The sequence below is a fragment of the Amphiura filiformis genome, chromosome 19 (genome assembly GCF_039555335.1).
Source record: "Amphiura filiformis chromosome 19, Afil_fr2py, whole genome shotgun sequence".
Classification (NCBI taxonomy): Eukaryota; Metazoa; Echinodermata; class Ophiuroidea; order Amphilepidida; family Amphiuridae; genus Amphiura; species Amphiura filiformis.
In genome coordinates, this window is record NC_092646.1 from 22,122,893 (window position 1) to 22,148,605 (window position 25,713).

The 25,713-nt window shown below is 33.8% G+C and overlaps 1 protein-coding gene across 1 annotated transcript in view; it reads left to right on the top strand.

Moving 5' to 3' along the window:
* Positions 1-20,727, top strand: part of LOC140141049 (uncharacterized) — a 36,165-nt gene extending 15,438 nt beyond the window's left edge. Inside the window, exons 3-10 of the mRNA XM_072162827.1 lie at positions 6,738-6,870; positions 7,745-7,864; positions 9,901-10,074; positions 12,481-12,849; positions 15,870-16,087; positions 16,902-17,060; positions 18,948-19,302; positions 19,780-20,727. Coding sequence (XP_072018928.1) covers positions 6,738-6,870; positions 7,745-7,864; positions 9,901-10,074; positions 12,481-12,849; positions 15,870-16,087; positions 16,902-17,060; positions 18,948-19,302; positions 19,780-20,087 — 1,836 coding nt within the window. The 3' untranslated portion in view covers positions 20,088-20,727. The remainder of the gene's footprint in view (positions 1-6,737; positions 6,871-7,744; positions 7,865-9,900; positions 10,075-12,480; positions 12,850-15,869; positions 16,088-16,901; positions 17,061-18,947; positions 19,303-19,779) is intronic.
* Positions 20,728-25,713: the final 4,986 nt, after the last annotated feature.

Here is a 25,713-nt window from a genome sequence, read left to right on the forward strand (position 1 = left end):
GACATTTAAATACATAACATTAAATTTACGAGTAATGTCTGTTTTTAAAATATTAACACCTTCTCTAAATTAATTATACCACATGTACATATGCTCAATAAACATGGCACATAAATAATTTAGGCCTGTATTAATTTGGTGTGTACAAAACGCTATGTTAAATCTATACTAACAGAACGCTATCAAAATATTCATTGATTTCCTCCATATTTTGTGGGATGATAGCAAATTATATGTCTAACATGTGTGCCAAATTGCATTAAAATCGATGGCGTAACTGCAGAGTTATTGTCCAAAAACTAAAATCAGATGATTTTGCTAAGCAATTTTGTAGACATGTCTGAGGAATTCTAAAATCAGTGTTTGCTTTTTCACATTTGGGATCATAACTTCAGATCCAGTAGAGCGATTCAAATGAAACTTGGACATGTTAGTTTATATATAATAGTGAACACATGCAATAAATAATATTACATTACATCCACAAATATTTCAGGGATCGGTCACTTTAAACATATATTTTCATCAAATTTTGAATAATTTAAGTCGAATAAGACGTAAAATACCTGATACATATCCCCAAACAGTTTAAAACATAGCAATTTGAATAGCTAAAAAGTTGACAATGTTTTTTGGACAATCATGGACCATCTTTTATATTTGCTATAACACTAAGGGCACCGTCAATCAAACATCACACGGATGTGGGATGCAAATTTGTCAATGCTATCTGCAGTAGATAGCAGAATAATGCAACGACATCTACCACCCTATGTCCAATGCATTGCCAAACTTCTCCTTCCAAACCAGTAATTCCTGACCCCACAAAAGTAAACTTCAAAGATTTCAAGCAAATAAAACGAAAAAGAAGTCATTAAAGACCCCCCACAACAAAAAAATAATAATGAAAGATATAAGAAACAAAGAAACAAAACCAACACAAAATAGGAAAGAAAATACCAAAATTAGATAAAGGAAGATAAAACAAAAATCTAAGTAAAAGGAAAATAATGCATTAAAAAGAAGGAAGAATAAAAAGTGCAAATGTCACTTGCTGTTCAATATGTTTCAAGTTCAAGTCCAATTTTACATTAAAAGACACATGCGCAATGTATAGGACACATCAATCAATAATATTTTAACTAACATGGTCAATGATTGGTGTGCAAGTTCAGGCTTATTTCATGATTGTAATTAATTATGAAAGAAAAAGAAAGAAAATATAAACAATTCAAAAATGTTGTTTTTCAGTTAAACAAACACCGATCATTATGAGCATTATAGATAATGACCTTTATTATTAGGCCTATGCAATCTCAAATTGGCACATTTCATTAAACATGATTTGCGTTGTCTCTTCAGTGGGTATAACTGTGTACACTGAAAGTGTGAAAGCCTATTCATGGTAAAGGTAAATCATTGCACATCTCCCCATTGAAAACACACATTGTGCACGGTTGACCACAAAACATAAAGAATAATAGGATTTACTTTTCTATTATATGGTGAATCGTTGGAAATGCGTGCTTGTCTATGTGTGTAAATCGTTATGATTCACCATTTGACCATCCTAACCATGGTGTATTTAAGATGTTTAATGAACACAATTTCACACATTAGGCTGATTTTCTTAAATGTTGGTCAAGTAATGTTTTCAAAAACAATAAATGTGCATAGCCTGTGCGTATCTCTCCCTTCCTATCACTCGCTCTCTCTCTCGTCCCCCTCCGATTTATCACACAGTGGTAAATTTGTGACATTTAAATACATAACATTAAATTTACGAGTAATGTCTGTTTTTAAAATATTAACACCTTCTCTAAATTAATTATACCACATGTACATATGCTCAATAAACATGGCACATAAATAATTTAGGCCTGTATTAATTTTGTGTGTACAAAACGCTATGTTAAATCTATACTAACAGAACGCTATCAAAATATTCATTGATTTCCTCCATATTTTGTGGGATGATAGCAAATTATATGTCTAACATGTGTGCCAAATTGCATTAAAATCGATGGCGTAACTGCAGAGTTATTGTCCAAAAACTAAAATCAGATGATTTTGCTAAGCAATTTTGTAGACATGTCTGAGGAATTCTAAAATCAGTGTTTGCTTTTTCACATTTGGGATCATAACTTCAGATCCAGTAGAGCGATTCAAATGAAACTTGGACATGTTAGTTTATATATAATAGGGAACACATGCAATAAATAATATTACATTACATCCACAAATATTTCAGGGATCGGTCACTTTAAACATATATTTTCATCAAATTTTGAATAATTTAAGTCGAATAAGACGTAAAATACCTGATACATATCCCCAAACAGTTTAAAACATAGCAATTTGAATAGCTAAAAGTTGACAATGTTTTGGACAATCATGGACCATCTTTTATATTTGCTATAACACTAAGGGCACCGTCAATCAAACATCACACGGATGTGGGATGCAAATTTGTCAATGCTATCTGCAGTAGATAGCAGAATAATGCAACGACATCTACCACCCTATGTCCAATGCATTGCCAAACTTCTCCTTCCAAACCAGTAATTCCTGACCCCACAAAAGTAAACTTCAAAGATTTCAAGCAAATAAAACGAAAAAGAAGTCATTAAAGACCCCCCCCCACACACAAAAAATAATAATGAAAGATATAAGAAACAAAGAAACAAAACCAACACAAAATAGGAAAGAAAATACCAAAATTAGATAAAGGAAGATAAAACAAAAAATCTAAGTAAAAGGAAAATAATGCATTAAAAAGAAGGAAGAATAAAAGTGCAAATGTCACTTGCTGTTCAATATGTTTCAAGTTCAAGTCCAATTTTACATTAAAAGACACATGCGCAATGTATAGGACACATCAATCAATAATATTTTAACTAACATGGTCAATGATTGGTGTGCAAGTTCAGGCTTATTTCATGATTGTCATTATTTTGATCGAAAAAAGAAAGAAAATATAAACACTTCCAAAATGTTGTTTTTCAGTTAAACAAACACCGATCATTATGAGCATTATAGATAATGACCTTTATTATTAGGCCTATGCAATCTCAAATTGGCACATTTCATTAAACATGATTTGCGTTGTCTCTTCAGTGGGTATAACTGTGTACACTGAAAGTGTGAAAGCCTATTCATGGTAAAGGTAAATCATTGCACATCTCCCCATTGAAAACACACATTGTGCACGGTTGACCACAAAACATAAAGAATAATAGGATTTACTTTTCTATTATATGGTGAATCGTTGGAAATGCGTGCTTGTCTATGTGTGTAAATCGTTATGATTCACCATTTGACCATCCTAACCATGGTGTATTTAAGATGTTTAATGAACACAATTTCACACATTAGGCTGATTTTCTTAAATGTTGGTCAAGTAATGTTTTCAAAAACAATAAATGTGCATAGCCTGTGCGTATCTCTCCCTTCCTATCACTCGCTCTCTCTCGTCCCCCCTCCGATTTATCACACAGTGGTAAATTTGTGACATTTAAATACATAACATTAAATTTACGAGTAATGTCTGTTTTTAAAATATTAACACCTTCTCTAAATTAATTATACCACATGTACATATGCTCAATAAACATGGCACATAAATAATTTAGGCCTGTATTAATTTGGTGTGTACAAAACGCTATGTTAAATCTATACTAACAGAACGCTATCAAAATATTCATTGATTTCCTCCATATTTTGTGGGATGATAGCAAATTATATGTCTAACATGTGTGCCAAATTGCATTAAAATCGATGGCGTAACTGCAGAGTTATTGTCCAAAAACTAAAATCAGATGATTTTGCTAAGCAATTTTGTAGACATGTCTGAGGAATTCTAAAATCAGTGTTTGCTTTTTCACATTTGGGATCATAACTTCAGATCCAGTAGAGCGATTCAAATGAAACTTGGACATGTTAGTTTATATATAATAGGAACACATGCAATAAATAATATTACATTACATCCACAAATATTTCAGGGATCGGTCACTTTAAACATATATTTTCATCAAATTTTGAATAATTTAAGTCGAATAAGACGTAAAATACCTGATACATATCCCCAAACAGTTTAAAACATAGCAATTTGAATAGCTAAAAAGTTGACAATGTTTTTGGACAATCATGGACCATCTTTTATATTTGCTATAACACTAAGGGCACCGTCAATCAAACATCACACGGATGTGGGATGCAAATTTGTCAATGCTATCTGCAGTAGATAGCAGAATAATGCAACGACATCTACCACCCTATGTCCAATGCATTGCCAAACTTCTCCTTCCAAACCAGTAATTCCTGACCCCACAAAAGTAAACTTCAAAGATTTCAAGCAAATAAAACGAAAAAGAAGTCATTAAAGACCCCCCCCCCACAAAAAAATAATAATGAAAGATATAAGAAACAAAGAAACAAAACCAACACAAAATAGGAAAGAAAATACCAAAATTAGATAAAGGAAGATAAAACAAAAAATCTAAGTAAAAGGAAAATAATGCATTAAAAAGAAGGAAGAATAAAAAGTGCAAATGTCACTTGCTGTTCAATATGTTTCAAGTTCAAGTCCAATTTTACATTAAAAGACACATGCGCAATGTATAGGACACATCAATCAATAATATTTTAACTAACATGGTCAATGATTGGTGTGCAAGTTCAGGCTTATTTCATGATTGTCATTATTTTTGATCGAAAAAGAAAGAAAATATAAACAATTCAAAATGTTGTTTTCAGTTAAACAAACACCGATCATTATGAGCATTATAGATAATGACCTTTATTATTAGGCCTATGCAATCTCAAATTGGCACATTTCATTAAACATGATTTGCGTTGTCTCTTCAGTGGGTATAACTGTGTACACTGAAAGTGTGAAAGCCTATTCATGGTAAAGGTAAATCATTGCACATCTCCCCATTGAAAACACACATTGTGCACGGTTGACCACAAAACATAAAGAATAATAGGATTTACTTTTCTATTATATGGTGAATCGTTGGAAATGCGTGCTTGTCTATGTGTAAATCGTTATGATTCACCATTTGACCATCCTAACCATGGTGTATTTAAGATGTTTAATGAACACAATTTCACACATTAGGCTGATTTTCTTAAATGTTGGTCAAGTAATGTTTTCAAAAACAATAAATGTGCATAGCCTGTGCGTATCTCTCCTTCCTATCACTCGCTCTCTCTCGTCACCCTCCGATTTATCACACAGTGGTAAATTTGTGACATTTAAATACATAACATTAAATTTACGAGTAATGTCTGTTTTTTAAAATATTAACACCTTCTCTAAATTAATTATACCACATGTACATATGCTCAATAAACATGGCACATAAATAATTTAGGCCTGTATTTGGGTGTACAAAACGCTATGTTAAATCTATACTAACAGAACGCTATCAAAATATTCATTGATTTCCTCCATATTTTGTGGGATGATAGCAAATTATATGTCTAACATGTGTGCCAAATTGCATTAAAATCGATGGCGTAACTGCAGAGTTATTGTCCAAAACTAAAATCAGATGATTTTGCTAAGCAATTTTGTAGACAATCCCGGAAAAATGTGTTCGAACACCCACTGTAATTCCCATGTTCATCTTAGTATAGTGCGCACGCTATATGAGTCACTGGAAACTAAGATTTATAATAGAGTTCTCTCAATGTTCATCTTAAGCATATCCCTCCCTTTCCCCACCAATCAATGTTGGGAGAAGATATGTGAAGATGAGCATATTGGGTATGCCAACATTGTACGGGGGTAGAAGGGGGACTATTTCCAATAAGGCCTTTAAAGTGTTCGAACAATATTTTCTGAGATTGTGGTTCTGGTAATCACTTTCACTTTTACTTATTTTATTTCTTTCTATGCATTCTAATCGGTGTTCCTTCTTCCTTTGATTCTTATTTATCCACAAACGTATTCGCCTGCCAAATTTTTTTTCCGAAAGAGTGTTGTTGACTTACATAATTTTTCTATGATAGGAAAACCTTGTAGACTTTGTACACTGAGTGCCTTAGGCATGTTTCCAAGTTTATCAAATTACCTTAATTTATGGAAACAGATAATTTGTTTAAATGTGATTTTCTCTTCTTTATACCCGCTGCTTAAATCTGATTTTATAAATCTGAGGTAGATACATGAATACATGTCTATCTATTTCGGGTTTTTTTTTCAATTAAATATTTCGCAGTATATTTTGCTTCCGGTAATTTGTAACTTAACGTAACAAAATGTTGAAAAAAGCCGGCAAATGCGGTTTGTTTGGAACACATTAAAAATAGAATACACGAGTCATTTCTCGCTTAATTCCTGTATTGAGCCCATAGAATATGACTATAAAGCAAACAGTAACGTGTAAAAGTTGAATTATTGCGGGAAAAGTGAATGTTAATTGCAAAAAGGAAAATTAACAGCCGGCTCTGTCCATTTTTTTTTTATATCGATTAATAATCGCCAGAATCGTCCAGTGATGTTAGTTTATTCATGCAAAATACTGCCTTGTTGTACAAAATATTGAAGTAAATATTAAAAAATATATATATAAAGGACATATTTCTATTGACTTTCATAAGTATCATTCAGAAAGTTTTGTTTAGCCTACATAATTCAGTTTGATAAACATAATGGTGTAGCTAACTATATCCGAAATGCCCCCATAATTATATTACATATTAATATTGTTATTTCATTTTTACAGACAAGCCCGTGTACAGTTGGAGAAGATACTAAGTGTGGTTGCCCTGATGGCACAGATCAGACTAGGGAAACCAGCTGTATTCCTAGCCCACTTTGTATGGAGAATGAAGGAAGTGTCATGGTGATGAATCCAGGTATAAAGTTGAGGGTAGCAACAGAAACACTATTTTTATAAAGGAAATGCTCAATCTAATCTCAACTGGAGGTGGGTTGAGGCGGGCTTATGTGCGAACTCGAGTTACACCCATTTGAATACAAAAAAAACACTCATTTTAGTAGCTGCACACGGCTATTTCGCCGAATCAATAAAGCATTAACACGATTTATGAAATGACAAATTTTGCTTTTAATTAATACTCAACAAATAATGCAAATAAACTTCACAAACATAAGTACTGACTAAATTAAATGAATAAAATTGCAAGTACAAATTGGATTTTTTTATACCTCTTCGACGGTAACGTGTTTTGTAGATATGGTAGAGTTCTCTCTAAAATAAGACTCAATAATGTATGCATGTACGTTGCGCGACGTAGTTCTCGCGATCGTGCAAACATCACTGTTAAATATTTCATAACAATTATATTAAAATGATATTGCACTGTTTGATATAAATTCAAACAAATAAATATATTGCCCGAAATTATGATAATCTGAAAAAAATAAGTCTTGGTAAGATTTAATAATATTGTACATATCCGTTCATGTGTTTAAAATGTTCCATGCCAATCAATACACTAGGAAATGTATACAGCTACAAAAATGGGTGGTTTATTCCAACGACTATAACTTAGGTTTGCTGTGTGCATTAATTACAACAATTCTTTTTTTATTATTTAAACGTTTAGAATTTGCACTTTCCAACGATATTTACAGCGTATTCCTTGTAGATCTGTAGTTACAGCGCCTCAATCATGAGTTTACTTCTTTTTGAATCAGCTTGCACTTGAATCTGTGACCATGATGATTAATAAATTAGTTAATCACATTATATTGTTAACATTTCAGATGATGTCTATCCACATCACAAATGTCAGCCCTGTGAGGAGGGCTACATACAGCCTAAGAACTACACCATGGATGTATGTCATCTACCTGTGTCACCTGACCCTGTTGTGACACCTGCGAGTGAGTACATTAATAGATTATAAGTTAAATCCGAAGCCTTGTCCATTGCCATTTGGTCTAATAACATTTCATCCAATACCCATTTAGTCCATATAAACACAACATAAAAAGAAAGTCGTCACTCCAATGATCCGTCATAAATCTAAACCTAATAATGTGATAACAATTTGATTGGTACGGTTGTATCCAGAATCTTTATAGCTCTAACTTGATACCATTTGCTACCAAAAGCTCTAAATTGACAAAGATTGATACCAGGTTTTGAAATTTGGTGCGTTTTTAAAAGTTATAAATCCAAACGATTAAAACATTGCTAGGCGTGGTCAAGCTTGCTTGCCTGTTATGAGCGACGTACTATCCTAAGTCGCAGTTTATTAAATTTTTCAATTTATTCAATTGTTCGTCTTGAGTGATCACTGTGTGATCGATATAATATCTAGCGATCATTTCGGGCAATAACATTGCCACGCTCTGAAATTTATCTCTGCGTGCTCCTGTTAATTTGCCACTTCTGAAAATGCATCAAATGTCATGTATTGGTATAAATCATTTTAGAGCTTTTGGTAGCAAATGTGGTATCAAATTGAAGCTCACAAGTTTATACAGCCAACCCTCGTTTTTGTGTGAGATTGATCTATTGATCACCTTTTCAAAATTGCACACCCATGTGCAAGTTGAACATCCACTTTTGTTTTGATGCCAGAATTTATATAGAGGCTAAGTTTCAAAAACTTGGGTCAGTGCTGAATTACAGCTATTTTAACGGCAGCAATTCTGTACCGCCTAGTCTAGTGTTGATAGTCTAAGGGTTGACGGTACCGTTAGGGGCATTTGAAGGAATTAGTTTTTTTAACTATTTTAACTACCTGCTTCTGGGATGTATGGAACTGTGTTAATTGTTATTGTTATTGTAAGCTTGTGTCTGAAATTAATTTGATGTTCTTCATTTACATTATTTATGAACTTGTGTTTCATTTCAGAAATATATAGCAACAACTTATTTAATGTATATAAAGCGCAGCTTTCTCTTGCGCATTTTGATACCTCTTTTGTTGCTCTACGATATCATTTGGTTGAGTTATGGGCGCTTGAGTGGCGTCAAGTCGGATTTTGAAAGTTGCACTTAGCTCCAATTCAAGCCAAATGCGTTGTACTGTGACCAATAAATGACCATTGCTTTTGTCCGCCAAATTCAAATGAGTACTTGTGTGTCGCGTGTTGGATAAATTGATTGCGATGACCATCAATTGTACTCAAATGGTCAACAATGGTAGGCATAAATCAATATGAGGTTGAAGTCAGATTACCTGACACCACCTTAGGAGGCCTTCGGTGCATCCTGCTCAGGAAATGGCGAGACATTGACCAAGGAAAGATAAGGCATCTTGTTCAAAGCATGCGACGACAAATCCAGGCAGTGATAGACAGTAACTAAATGTTATCGTAGAGCAACAAAAGAGGTATCAAAATGCACAGGAGAAAGCTGCGCTTTATACACATTAAATAAGTTTTTGCTATATATTTCAGTTCCCGATATATCTGACCATCTATAATCGTTTCGATACTTTCTGGGTTGAGTTTATATGCAAGTACATCATGTAGGTGTCTACATGTTGGTCCTATTTTGAACTCCACATTATACTAACAATGTTATTTAGAAGCAAGTATGTTCTAGTGTTCTAGAAGATTTATGCTACAATTTGTCCACTCTGAAGTACAGAGTGACAACGCTCGCGTATACAGCGCGTGAACAGTTCGCAGTGATGCGTCTCTGCTGCATGTATGCGTGCATTTAAAGTCGGCACAATGTGTGCGTCCGCGTCGGTACTTTGTACTTCAGAGTAAACTGACTGTAGGGTTATTATTTAAAGGCATGAGTTTTTTAGGGACGCATAATTAGATATCAAGGGGGCTGGGTAGTTTTTTGAAGAAAAAAATGGAACTGTGTTTAATTGTTATGGTTATTGCAAGCTTGTGTCTGAAAATAATTTGATGTTCTTCATTTACACGATTTATGAACTTGTGTTTAATTTCAGGTGTTCAGAAATCATCCACCAAAGCCTATACATCTTGGACAATAATATCAATTGCTATGGGAGTTGTTATATTGCTAGTTGGAGTTACAGTAGGAGCTGTATTATCACCAGTTATCTTCAGGAAGATAATTACAGCTGATAATTACAAGACATATTTTAGTCGTAGCGATCATGGTATGAAAACACTTTATGTAGGCCCATTTCATAATAATTTAATAACTCTCCACCACTCTTTACTACGCCATACTCCAACTGTTTCTAGAATGCTGTTAGAATAAGAAAAATTAAAATGCTAATTTATTGCACATGCTAACGAAGCCTGATTAACTTTTTGAAATAGCCGTGGGGGAGGGGTTTTAATGAAATATTTTTTGTGTAAAAACTGAAGCATCCTATGTATAAAAGAATATATGAATATTTTAATATACAGTTAAAACTGTACATCATATATAACGATTCGTGATACAAAGGGTGCTACAGTTTATGTGGTTTAGGAGGCAGAGAATTTTTTTTCAGTGAAAATGAAGACTGAAATGATGGTAAAAATTTTATGTAAACATTACATAGAGCACGTCAAAGATTATTATTTCGTTTTTATGGTAATCTAATCTTTTATTTTCTGAAATAAACTTTGGGGTTCTATGTGAACTTTTTATATAAAACAAAAACCAAAATCTATACAATAAAAATGGTACGCTCCATATATCGACCTATATAGCACGTGCGGCCCGGCGAGCCAAAACGATATAATGTATTGTGCATGTATTGTCGGATTTCTGTATGTAGAATTAGAAACACGCAGTTATCAACAATATTGCGCTAAAATACACATTCATGTTTTAAGCAGGAAATTCAAAATATGGTACGTTTTCTGTCTTTGCTTGTCACGCGGTGTGTTTAAGTTGCACATACAGGGTGTCCCAGAAAAAATTACCGGGCAAATGAATTTGGACGTAAGTTGAGAAATAGACATCAGAATCCAAAAATTTAAAAATCAGTGTGTAGCCCGTTTTATTCTGCATCTTATACACTAATTTTACTGGAATCGATCGACTGATTGTGAAGAAATGACCGATTACATAACGCATGCGTCAATTCACTTCATTCCAAGTTTGAAAGAAAGATCATTCAACACAATGCGCACTAGTGGTTAACTGTCAATTGGCTTCATATTTTGTAAAGTGAAATCCTTTTTGTTCTTTTTAAATAATCTGTTTCTTGCAAAACATTTAATAAGGGTTTGTTCAAATTTGAAAACGGTATTGAAAATGAAAGCTTGCATGTAAGATGATGCTCGGTACTTTTTTCGTTAATGTTGATATAAATGTTGCATAAAGAATTATTGCATAAAGAATTCCTTCTGGCTTAAAAAAATCCACACACACATTAATATTTTTGGAATATTTCCAAGAAATTGTAATGCAAAGTTTAAATCTTTTAAAACATCAACATTAATGTTGCATGGTATCAAAATCACACGTAAAGCTGTAAGCACTTGTTCACTGCCATTCTTGGCTCAAATGTTCTTTGGTAAGTTAAAATATAACATATTTCCACAACCTAAAGAATTAAAGTTGGAAAGCTTCCAATTGCAGAAATCAAATTTTTCTCGGACAAAATGTTATTCATCTTCAGTGAAAGCATGAATAACATAACACCGTCGGATTATAAAATAGATTATGTGGACTAAACCTAATAAGATACACAAACTTTAGGGTGTGGAAAGCGAGTATGTGAAAAACGCCTTTTGATCAAACTTGGAATGAACTGCATTGATGCGCACATTATGTAACCGTTAATATCTTCGCAACCAGTCAAGCAAATCAAATAAAATTTTCGTATGTGATGCACAGTAAAATAGGCTATGCGCTACATTTTAAATTTTTTGATTCTGATGTCTAGTTCTCGACTTACGTCCAATTTTATTCCCTCGGTAATTTTTTCTGGGACACCCTGTATATCTTCAAATATCAAAATGGCTAACAATCAGTCAGGTGGGCGACTGGTATAAGGAGCTGGACGTATACTGCCTCCATGATTGTGCCTAGGTGCGGCGCGGGTTCGAGGCCAAACTCAATTTCCTTTTCTTTTCAAAAAATGGGGCCGGGCGAATTTATGTATGGCGTAGGGAAGAGTGACTCTCCGCTGATATTGCGCTAGTTTGTATTGTTTGAATGTTTCTGTGTTCCAGTATTCGATGGGTACTGTTTGTACTGTTTACCCTGATTGTTCATATCCATAAGTACCAGACTTGGGCCTTGTTTAACAGGGACAGTCTGTGTAGCTCAGTGGTTAGAGCGCTCGCCACGCAAGCGAGAGGTATGCGATTCAAGTCACCGCACCGGCAGGTATGTCCGGAATTTTTTCTTTGGTTTATCTGCCTATGCATGTTATGTTTCCATTGTCATTTCATGTTTAATTGTGCCAGTGGGCGATGCGTGATTATTCTTTCCCCTGTATATCAATAGTAAAATATGATTCATAAACAATGGTCATTGATTAATGTCATAATGTTGACACCAAGAATCCATGACCTTTGTTTTGTCTCACAATATTTTGTCTTATATATTTTGTTTATAGACTATGATATTGTAAACGTACATCCAGAAGGGCCAGAAGACAATTTGACCCATGTATCTGAATTCAGTGGAACTTTATATACAGTTTCAAAGGTTATTGGACCTCAAGGGGGCTGTCTTGGAGTAATTGCCAACGACAGTGTGCAGCTAGATATTCCATCCGGAGCCTTGACCGAATCGAAAAGGATAACACTGTACATCGAATCACCAGAAGCAAGTCATCAACCATTAAGACACGAGCTCATAATTGCACCTGTAGTCCGATTAGAGCCTGATGGGCTTCAGTTCTTGAGACCTGTGACATTGACTGTGAAGCATGCGGCAGTGGGTTTGGGACTTGACGGTCTCCGGGTTTGGACAACAACAACAGGTTAGTGGTTAGGGTGAGGACGGGTTTACCTTTAAATACCGGGTACGTGGCTGCGTTTGGAAAAACAGTAGTATTAATGCCGCATCAATATCTCCAAAAAGTGCACGACTAGCGACAGTTTTATATTTCCCGCATTAAAGATTGCGTCTACACTACTTTGTATAAACATCTCAAAAAAGTAATATACCCCCCCCCCCTTAAATAATGGCCATTATTAAAACACGGGCTATTGTATTAGAAATCATTTTAATTTTAATGTAGTGAGGTCCAGATTTGAAAGTTTCTTGAAGTCTCTTGTAACCTTGGCATGTTTAAAAAATGAGATGTTACGAAGATGACCAGCCTAACCTGATCTAACTTAACCGTTGAAATGACAACTTGGCGGGGCATTTTAAATGTGTTAACTCTTCATTTCAACTAGGGATTAGGTAAATATTGACCAACGATAAGAATAATGACATTTGATATTGATTTTCCCGACATTTTGACCCCAAATGCATGAAACAAAACGAACATTCCCATGAGAGCCGAGCAGATTTCCTTCCATTATACTGAATACATATCAATAGAATTTACTGCAACTTTCAAATCTTGGGTTACATTGATTTAAATGTACCCTGCGGCGTCAATATTTAGACAATTGCTACAAATGAGGTGTCAAAATTCGCAGAAATAAATTCTGCTTCCAATGCATTTTACAGATTTGTAATACATTCGCCCGTTTTTGAATAATGACCATTATTTAAGGGGGGTTAGTTACTTTTTTTGAGATGTTTATGTTAGTTGGTTGTATGTCAATGACATATATATCTATTTTGGCGAGTTATGGCTTACGATAGAACCCCTTTACGAATCTTCCGTGGATGATAATACGTAAGATATAATATGTTAAAGTATGAATTTGTTGCCCTTTTTCTAATACAAAATACAAAATACAAGATAATTTCATTTATACATTAAGGGGGACCACAGGTCAACTTCCCAAACCCTTGTAAAAATGAAGATTTTGTCACAGGTAAATTGTACTATATCTGAGCTTTAATTTGGTCTTTGTTTGGTTAAAATCGGACATTCCTATCTAAAGTTATTGCCAATACAAGATGATAAGTCACGTAAAAATACTAAAAATAGCAGCTCGTTCTTATGTTATTACTATATAAATAATTTCTTTTGTATTTCATTGTTTTTCAAGCTGCGATAGTTAAGGAATTTCATAACAATATCATTTACAGCAAAGTAAATACCAATTTATAGTGTAAACTGTTTTAGTAATTTAGGAAAAATATAAATCAATACAAATATCAATATTTAAATGTAAGTGTTTCTAAAATGTGAATTAAAAAAATTATTTAGTGTTTCTAGACTAAAAATGCTAATATCTCAAAATGGTAATTCGGCGGTGTCAGAATTTTGCCTCCAAAAACTTGTCCACTTCCCATAGGTTTATGACCATGAAATTTGGCACACATATACTATTTGTAATGCTCTACAACTTAATGGGAGCTTTTGTTGATATCTGCTTTACTTTACTGATTTATAGGTCTTCAAAGTCAAATCCAGACGAAAAAATCAGTTTTTGTCATCAAACGGTTGCCATGGCAACAGAAAGCAAAAATTTCAAAATGTCTCTTCATTAAGCTGCAAAGCTATACCTATATAACATATCTGGATAGTAAATAGTAACATTTAAAAATTTTCTCCTTAAACATTATTTTTGGGGGGCAAAATTCACATTTTTCCTATGCCTCATTTGAACATATTTGACCTTTGACCTCGCCTCATTTGCATATACATATCGACACGCACAAAAAAAATTAATTTTCTGAAACTTTAATCTTTTAGTGTTACATTTATATATAACAAGCCATACTTCTATCATTAATAGTCTATAAACAAGGCCATTCAAAATTCCACCTAAAAACGACCTGTGGTCCCCCCGTAAAAAGAAATAAACAAAAGCAGTATCCAAACAAACGGAGGGGATGACCAGAAGGGCAGTAAGGCCAGAGGAAGTCACCGCCTTTAACAAACAAATGTTACCATCAAAATAAGTAAAAACAAACAAACGAGAAACACAATGCTCAAGAATTAATCATATTTTGAAATCAAGTCACGTTTATCATGTTTATATATTTTTCGGATATGTTTCACTAAATGTTGCAGTTTTTATTGAGTTTGGCAATGAATTTTTGCAATGCAATTTTGAAAGCCAAACTATAAAAATTAGCAACGAATTCTACCATTTCCTATAGCTTCAAACAAGCCAAATTGGCATTGGAAGTTTGCAATGCATTGTGGAAGTTTGCAATGCATTTTTGCAGTTTTGGGACACTTTGCCCTCTGACCTATTGGGAAAATTTAGAAAAATTGGTTTCTGTGCGTGCAAAATATATGAAATCCGAAATGTTTTACAAGAATTAAAAACAAACCCAAAAAACATTATTATTATATAAAAAAATTAATTATGTTAAAATTTTTAACGATAACATTAATAATAATTACAGCAATTTCCCCGATATGTCAGAGTTCAAAGTGTCCCAAAACTGTTCTCAAAAACCGGAGGTTACAATGGCGATTGGGCTTATTACACTCCTTCATATGTAAACAAATATACTTCTCTACCTCTTTTTTTCAAAGGTAGTCATAAAAGAGTTGAAGGGCCATTTTAGTTCACTATAGAATTGGTTTATTACCTATTCTTTTCTTTTTTTCTTTTTTTTGCGCATTATGTTAACTGATATATAATTTGAGGATGAAATAAGATAGTCCCATAACATTCTAAGACTCTAAACATGAGGTTTGATGATTTAAGTGAAATTTGGGATTTTGGCCGCCATCTTGGATTTAAGGGGAACAATTCCTGAGAAACTTGAGGTGGCGCTGTGCTTATTTTATTTCTTTCATCTGTTGTATAACATATATGGTTTTGGTAGGAAAGAGTGGTATTTTTTTCCTGGGATCGATGGACCTGTGGTAAGATAAGAATACAGCAACAAAATATTTCTTTTCATCCTTCTCAGGACACGGTAGGCCTACTAAATGGCAGCGCTTTAGTACTGCCGATACACGCTTGACCAATGATGTAATTCAGATTCGACCAACACATTTCTGCATCTGGTGTTTTGTGGGAATCAGGAGTCAACTTAGAGTAAAGATACTGCCGTTTATTCATGTTGACTTGCGAAGTGCAAAACAGATTGAATTGATTGTATATGCGTTGAAAAACTATGATGTAAAGGTAATGATTTTAAGACTTGTATTATTTTAAAATTAATTTAAAGGTATATTCAATGATCCCAGCGAAAGTGTAAAATATTGAAATTGCGTATAAATAATTATGACGTGAAGAATAAGTCATAAAAAATATCATTAGGTATATTTGAAAATGAAAAATTTGGCTAAAAGCTAAGAAAACAACAATATTGACAAAGTTGAAGCCCCATTCAAATTCATATAGCAAGTTTCTCAAGTATGAAGAAATTATAGATTCATGTAAAATGTCTTATTTTGCCTTTAATACACGGCTTTCGGTACATCTATGACTCTAATTAAATGCTAGCTAAGGTGCCAAAAGCTCAATTCTGATTATTTTTACGATTCTCCGGATTAGCAAATCACTTTAAAAACTGGTAAACCTATTCAACATACAATGACTGAATGTTTCGTGTCATTATATGAGCCTTGGAGAGAATTTATTTGTTCAGTCATGAATAGGTCGAGGTGGAGTTTGTTTTTGTACAACCTTTTTGAATTTAGCAAGTTTTAGCTTGTTTCTTTTATAGCCGTGACTCTGCCACTTTGCTTTCCACTCTGCTTGATCAGAGGGGAAAATTTTTATAAAATGGGTTAAAAAGTACAAAACACCTAATATCTGGGAGGCCAGCATGCCACAGGGAAGCAATAGCTCCCCCTCCTTCCCCTTTAGCTACGGGTAACTAAATTTAGTATAATAATGTATACAGTTATTATAAAAGCATAATGTCAAAAGCATGTAATAGTAATAAAGGCTGCCAAACTCTTTTGATATTCTCAGCAATTTCTTGTCTTTGCAGGATGTTGAAGACACAATGAAGAAGAAGGACAACATACTTTGCTTAGATAGTTTCGAGAAGGTTTATGATATTTCCCGGCACCAAAATCTTGAAATTGGCCTAAAAGATGTCACAGATAGAAATATGGAGAATGTTTGGAACGTAAAGGATACCCCTCAGGTATGCTAAGATATCAGAAACTGATTAAGGGGACACTGGCTTTGTGTCTGATTGAGGTTACACGGTGTTTTCTGTTCTTTCTTTTTTCTTTCTTTTCTTTTTTTTTCTTTTTTTTTTATGGGGGGTCTTTATCTATGGAATGTTTTTAATTTTGACTCCGATTGACCCCTCCCATGACGCTATTTCGCCACTGGCTTTGTTTCTGTGCTTTATGCTTAATGATGGAGACCAACATGGCTGCGATAACATATACAATATTTAGGATTATTGCAATCGGAAACAAAGAGGATCAAACAGGTATGCGTTCTTTGACACAATTGGTCATTTCTAATATTGAGTTTTAGTTTTGGTTTTGGTCACGTGGTTTCCTATTATCCTGCCTAAGCCCTTGAGTGACGTTATTATTGATATCTTTGTTTGTACCTGTTTTTTGGTTTCTGAACAAAAGAGAAATCAAATCTTATAATTTGAAAACAGGGAATGAAAACTACTCGTTATAAGCCGAATCCAAAGTGGCGGAACTTTTAAACATTTCCCAACAGGACTTCTCAGAGACAACATCTAATTTAATTGAAATTATAACTGTAATTTGCCACTTTTAGCTATAATTTACAAGCAAAAACAGTCATTCTTATTAAAGGATTATCTGCTTTTAATACCGTATCTACCTATCAAAATGGACATCTTTGACAAATTACTGCAAAATTTTCTACTTTATTTTGGCATTTGTCAATTATTTTTAGTTTGGCACTTATCAATATTATTTCTATTTTGGCATTTATCTGCAAAGTTTGGCATTTGTGTACATCCATATCAAAACGATGCACTTGTCGTCTGCTACATGGGTTTCTTTTTACATAATAGCTAGGAATAAATACCAGACTCATCTCAAGTGAAGGTCACTTCAAATTAATGCCAAGTCACATGATTTAGGAATGCTCTCTGTATTCCTAAACTATAGGACTTGATTTCAAGTGATATCCTTTTGATATGGATGTACACGTTTATCATGTTTATCAATAATTTCATAATGTAATCCCGATTTTCAATATATTCAATAACTCCCAACAAAAAGGGCTTAGACCCTAATTTCGCATGTACTCTTATAATCACGTCACTAACCTTTTATTTGTATGGTATAAAAGCGTATAAAGCACCTTCACACTCTTGCAGAATGCATAGACTGAAATTAGTATTTGTACAAGTCTAAGGGATGATCATGATTGTTTTAGATAACATCAAAAAACACCATCATGACCAAAGTTCCTTCAAAATATACACTTTTTACTCAATCAAAATGGAATATGGAATGACAACTTTTATTAATAAGGATTAAAGGCACAATGTGTGATTTGCTCTACAGTTTTTCTTTTTTTTTGCCCTCAATTTTTCTCGAATTTCTATTTTTTGCATGATTCTAATGCCCAGTGGTGTACTAAAACACCACGTGAAAGACTAAGCCTGAACTGCTTTAATTGCAGTAAAATTTAAATTTTTATAATAAATCCGAAGTGATGTATGTACAACCCAGCTGCGTGAAGCGCCACCAATAATCACGATAATAATACGATCGGCGAGTTAATACATGCATTGTAGGAGCTGGAATGATACTGCAATATGACGATGAATCTTAGTGAAAACTAACATTTAAATAGGAATCTATTCTTTTTGCAAATCACACATTATGGCTTTAAGCTATATTTCATCTTGCATAACAGAATAAGTAATTTAAAATGGTTCTGTATTTTCGGAAGGAGTGATTGTGAAGAGTAGCTTACGGGATATTACATATACACGAGGTCACTTTCATCTCAGATAATGGATCTGAACATGCCGAAGACAATCGTTTCTTTTATTTTGATCTTCATGTTTCTATTTCTTTTTCAGAAAATAAACTGGAAAAATATAAACAAAGGTCGTGGCAATGCGTGTTGTCGATTTGATTTAACCGCAAATGATGACAAAGTAGACAGCATCAAGGGAACTCTTACGGTACAGAGAAAGCGTAATGATCCGCAATTCATGGAAGTGCATATTAAACATATCATGAGACCGTCATCCCTATCTGCTAACGGGATCGGGATCCGGCAATTGCAAACAGCTGCTCCCGGGGAAGCAACAGCTACTGTGACGGAATCTCATACCAATAATTCAGATCGATCCGAACGAACTCCTTCAACTTCAGCTCATGTAAATGCAAATACAACAGCTGCGTCTGTGAGCTACTGCAACGATGAGAGTGGTAGGTGAAGGTATATTGGTCCGGGGCATATATTGCATGTGTATTTTATAAACGTGCAGATGTTTTTTATTATTATTATTTATCACTTTTATTGCTATCATTATTAGTAGTAGTACAATTTTTATTATTATTATTATTATTAATATTAATTATTATTATTATCATTATTTTTACCATTATTATTATTAGTAGTAGTAATAGTAGTAGTAGTAGTAGTAGTAGTAGTAGTAGTAGTAGTAGTAGTAGTAGTAGTTTAGGAGCTACGTATACCTGTAATAAACACGTGGGAAAAGGGTCGGATTTTCGCCATCAGACGCCGTTTTGGGAATCAGGGGTTTCACCACTGTAAATCGCCTTATTTATTTATTTATTTATTTATTTATTTATTTATTTATTTATTTATTTATTTATTTATTTATTTATTTATTTATTTATTTATTTATTTATTTATTTATTTATTTATTTATTTATTTTCAGGTGATCAGCTTCGAAATCAAGTTCAGATATTTCAGTTAATTCTGGATGATGCTGCTGATGTCCTCTACACTAACCTCAATCCAAACAATATTGTTAAGAGACTCACATCCAGAGGGATTCTGAATGACGTCGAGGTCGCTGACATTACAAACATACAAGGACTTGGAGAGAGGGTCAAGATGCTAGTAGCAATTCTCAAAACAAAAGACGTCAAGGCATACGATGAGTTCATGAGTGCGTTACGTGAATTCGATCATGTTGTATACCGTGAAGTTAAAATAATGGAAAGGAAATACCCACGTAAATGACTTCAAGATTATTCAATTCAAATTTGATTTGATTTATAAAAAGTCCAGATCAGCATTTCAGCTGGTCATCCCTGGGCTGTGTTTTTACATCAAGATAATTAGGCCATAATACCGGAAAAGACCCTAAATGACCTTTAACCCTTATTCTGTGTACAGCATATTGACACTTGATAGCCGATGCATTAATTATTATTGATATCATTGTACTATGTAATTTGCCAATTTTTTGTTGCATACCGGAAATAACCCCTATATGACATGTGACCCTACATCTGTGAAGGCCCTATTGGGTAATGGCAATGCAAATGTGCAAGTGACGGAAGAGGCATTTTGAAGGCATTAGGCTCTCATACCAGAAATGCCCAAAGGCATAACACTCGGGACAAAATTAATCCAAAATATTGTAATGTGCATCTTCCTTTGACCTGGATTTATACACACGTTGGCCACAATTTTAAACCATTTTAGCGTTAATATTGTAAACTTTTGTGCCCGTCGCCCACATTTGTCGGTTTAGTTAGCGGGTAGGCGGGACGGTTTGGAAATTTTGTTTCGCTTCGCCTGATGGCCCCACTACGCCCATGAAAATGACACATCAATGATTGAATACCTTCTACCCAAGGTATTATAGCCACGGATATTACACCACTACAAGTCTATTGAATACATTACGTAATACGAATTGTAAGTTTGTAACATATTCTGTCCATAAAAAGAAGTAACTATGTTTTCATCTATATCAAATGTGCCGGCAAAGTTGCCTGTTTATTTAGCTAATTCAAAATCAAGCATCAAAATAAGTATTACATAACCTGGAAATGTATAGTATATAATCAGTTTCTTGTCTGAAATAAATGCATGATATTAAAGATCACATTGCTTTCATCGCCAACTTATTCATCTCCATCTCCATCAACTGATATGAAATTTGCTAGAGTAAGGCCTTTATTCGTAAATATCTTGATCGACCTGCTACCGAGCGTTTAGTCCATGCATTCGTCACGTCGAGACTGGACTGCCTGCTGCATGGTCTACCAGCTATTCAGATTGCATCATTGCAACGTGTGCAGAACGCGGCAGCAATACTTGTGAATCTGCTTCACGATCCTACTCACCGCTAACGAAGTCCGTCATGGTATTGCATCCATGTACATAATGTGAACTATTATCTGATTATACTCCGGCAGTTAATCTTCGCAGCTCTTCGTAGCTCCTCTTCAGGCCCGGGCCTCGCAGTAAGACCAAATACGGTGATGTTTTTAAAAGGTATTTTTAAATACTAGTACGTTTTCTGTGCTGGTTCATATAGTGTTTTATAAACTATTTTAACTTGCATTGGTATACCTTTTTTAATTTGTCAGGCTATGTATCTTGATCACTGATCTTTTATCTTTGTAAAACTTATAAAACTGTATTTTGGATATATTGATTTTTTTATGTGCATCGCTTTGAAACTGTGTTTATAGCGTTCTATAAATGTATTTTATCATTAATATTATATTATTCAAGAAGAATAGTAGATCTAATGCAGGCAATTACAGACCGGTAAGAATATTACCCATTGTTTCAAAAATTCTTGAAAAAGCAGTGTACAACCAACTTATGTACTTATCTGATAACAATTTGATTTATAACCGGCAATCTGGTTTCAGAGGCTCATATTCAACTGATACATGCCTAATTTACCTCACCGATTTTATTAGATCATAGATAGCTGATGGTAAATATACTGGCATGTTGCTCCTAGACCTGCAAAAGGCATTTGACACAGTAGAACATGATATACTCTGTACCAAATTACAGGCTTTGGGTATTCACATTGACTTTGTTAAATGATTCAAATCATACCTATCTGATAGACAACATTGTTAGTGTAAATCAAGTTGAATCCAAAACCCATGTATATAGCATGTGGCGTGCTAAAATCAGATTGAGCAGGGTGGACCAATTTGAAGTTTCTTGTGATGGTAAAGTTATTAATACTGCCAACTCTGTCAAGTACCTTGGGATTACTCGTGATGAAGATCTAAGTGGTGAAAGTATTGCAAAGTCAGTAATCAAACAAATTAATGAAATGAAATTAATGAAATTGTGGGACAAACAAAGTAATGAAATGCTAAAAAAAAACAATAGCCGCATGTATATGCTCCGTACTCTTAAAAGATTTGATTTTACATCTGATGAACTTGCAGTTATTTACAAAAGCTATGTACGGCCATTGTTAGAATATGGTGATGTTGTATGGGATTCGTCTTTGACATGTGTGAACAGGTTAATTCTCTTGAAAAGTGCAAAAAAGGGCTTGCAAAATAATACTTGGCAAGAAATACAACTCATATACTGATGCAATTGAAGAATGTGGAATTCAGACTCTTTCTGACCGTAGGAAAAATCACAGTGTTAAATTTGCTCAGTCTCTGCCAAAATGTGATCGTACGAGCAATCTCATTCCCCCTACAAGGCGTTCTATGCATGGCAGAGAATTGCGTAATTCAAATTCCATCACTCGTTTACCATGTAGAACTGAGCGGTTCAGAAAGAGTCCAATTCCACACTTCATCAACTTACTTAATGCTTAAAAATTGATGTTTTGTTTAACCCAATGATGCAGTTTAACAATTTGATGCAATTTAATTTAATTATTTTGATGTGACAATTTTTATGGTATGGGTATGACAGTGAACATGAATGTATGCATATTATTTAGGGTGACTGTGTTTGGAAGTACATGTAAGGGGTGCGCTCAAGAGTGAGTAAGGGGATGTGTGTTTGTGAGGATAAGTGTGGCGATAAGATTAGTAAAGGGGTTTGCTTTCATAAGTATGTGCAATATAATTTTTGTGTTTCTCTTATGCTTTTTTGATGCTTATTTGATTTGGTGTGTGACGCGTATTATTTGTGGTTACTGTGTTTGGGAGTAAGAGGTGTGCTTAGGTGTCAAGTGGGTGTGTGTGAGTGTGGTGTGATGGGGTGAGTGTGGAGATAAGCTTATAATATAATTCTGAATATTATATGTTTTTCTTATGCTTATTTCTTGTAGGCCTAATATTGTATTTTAATAACTTTTATGTGTAATAATAGTAAATAATTTTTTGATGTTTTAAGATTGTAAAAAGTAACGCAATTTGGCTATTTGCCACGATGTTATTTTGAATAAATATGAAATGAAATGAAATGAATCAAAAAGCTGTGTAGTAGATTAAGTTTCTTATATAGACAAGGTAACTTTTTGAATAAACGAACCCGGAAGACCATTTGCACTGCCCTTATACAACGTCATTTTGATTATTGTTGCTCTTCATGGTTTTCTTCACAGTTAAGTTTAATACAATAAAATATCAAAACTAAAAATAGATTTGTTGTTATTGTTGTCGTTTTCACAGCGTAATATAAATAATAATTAGCGACGGTTTCTGGGACTAGTTTTCGACATAAAAAGCCTTATACCTTATTTATTGTAATTAATGGTATTGACTAAATTGATGGTAAAATGTTTTTACTATATGTATTCCTAGGCCTGTGAATGTGAGTGATGTAGGTGAGTGACATGAGTGTTGAATGTGTAGAGATTATGTGAGTGCAGAGAGTGTACGGAGTGTATGCGAGAGATGCAAGAGTGTAAATAGGGAAGTTGTGTACATCATAAACACTCCTTAACTTTATCGCTCCTCAAAGTGTCAAGTGTATTACATTAAAATCATGTTGTTGTTGTTTTTTGTTTTGTTTTTTTGCTGCACATTTCTTATTTTTTATATTTACTTATAATAAAGCAAGGCTTCTGTATAACGATTGTTAATTACATGTATCAAATAATGATAAAGTTGGCAACCAGACAGCCTTTCCAAATAAAAAAATAGCCTTATATGAATTATATAAGATATGCATAGACAAATTTTAAAAAAAACCTGTGACGTATTAGGTTTCCTGAATTTTTTTCTTTTTCTTTTAAAAACAAAAAACTGGAAAAAATTTTTAATGTCTTAAAAACAATATCGGGTATAGACTTCGCATTTTGTAGCCATACGCTTTACTTACTAGACGAAATTTTGGATGAGAAAATGGACAATTTGGTGAGAAACGGCCAAAATGGAAAGAATTTAAATTTTCTCATTCTTTTGGATGAAAAATAATAATGTTTGTTTTGAGCTCAGCGGGGATTACCAATTCTCACCAGTTTTAATAAGACAATAATGATTGACACACACACCAGGAAGTTTCACATCCAAAAGAATGAGAAAATTTAAAATTCTTTCTATTTTGGCCGTTTCTCACCAAAATGTCCGTTTTCTCATTCAAAACATTCCTCTAGTGTAAGAATTAGAATAAATATGTTGAGAGAATAAAGGCATGTGAATTTGACATGTCTTTCCTGTTTATAACCTCTTAGGTCGCGTTTTATTTGTCTTTAGATCGTAAAGGTGAATCATTCCTGGAATGAGCATTATCGCAAAATGAAGACACAACTGGAGAAACAAGCTATCGATTTGAGAAAAGAAATTTACTTGCAGCGCATTGAAGGCCTCAATTTTTGCAATCAATTTGAATATTATGATATAATTTGTATACTAACGCTTATCCACTACACTAGACGAAATTTTGGATGAGAAAACGGACATTCTGGTGAGAAACGGTCAAAATGGAAAGAATTTAAATTTTCTCATTCTTTTGGATGAGAAAATTATACTGTTTCTTTTGAGCTCAGCGCGGATTACCAATTCTCACCAGTTTTAATAAGACAATAATGATTGACACACACACACACCACGAAGTTTCACATCCAAAAGGATGAGAAAATTTAAAATTCTTTCTATTTTGGCCGTTTCTCACCAAAATGTACGTTTTCTCATTCAAAACTTCCTCTAATGTAAGAATTAGAATAATTATGTTGAGAGAATAATGGCATGTGAATTTGAAGTGTCTTTCGTGTGATTATAACCTCTTAGGTCGCGTTTTATTATATTTTGTCTTTAGATCGTAAAGGTGAATCATTCCTGGGATGAGCATTATCGCAAAATGAAGACACAACTGGAGAAACAAGCTATCGATTTGAGACAGGAAATTTACTTGCAGCGCATTGAACGCCTCAATTTTTGCAATCAATTTGAATATTATGATATAATTTGTATTATAACGCTTATCCACTACACTAGACGAAATTTTGGATGAGAAAGCGGACATTTTGGTGAGAAACGGCCAAAATGGAAAGAATTTAAATTTTCTCATTCTTTTGGATGAGAAAATAATGTTTGTTTTGAGCTCAGCGGGGATTACCAATTCTCTCCAGTTTTAATAAGACAATAATGATTGACACACACACCACGAAGTTTCACATCCAAAAGAATGAGAAAATTTAAAATCTTTCCATTTTGGCCGTTTCTCACCAAAATGTCCGTTTTCTCATTCAAAACTTCCTCTAGTGACTATAACACTCTTTACTCAAAAACTACTTGCAGAGTATTCAGCGATTGCTCCTGATTGATGATCAAATCGCATGCAGTTACTTGCAACTTTTCTAAAAACATACAAAGTTAGATTTTAAAAATCGCATACCGCATTACATTTTCCATTTTAAGGTATTACACCCTGCCCAATTTTGCCTATTTTTGCATTTTTCTCAAAATTATAG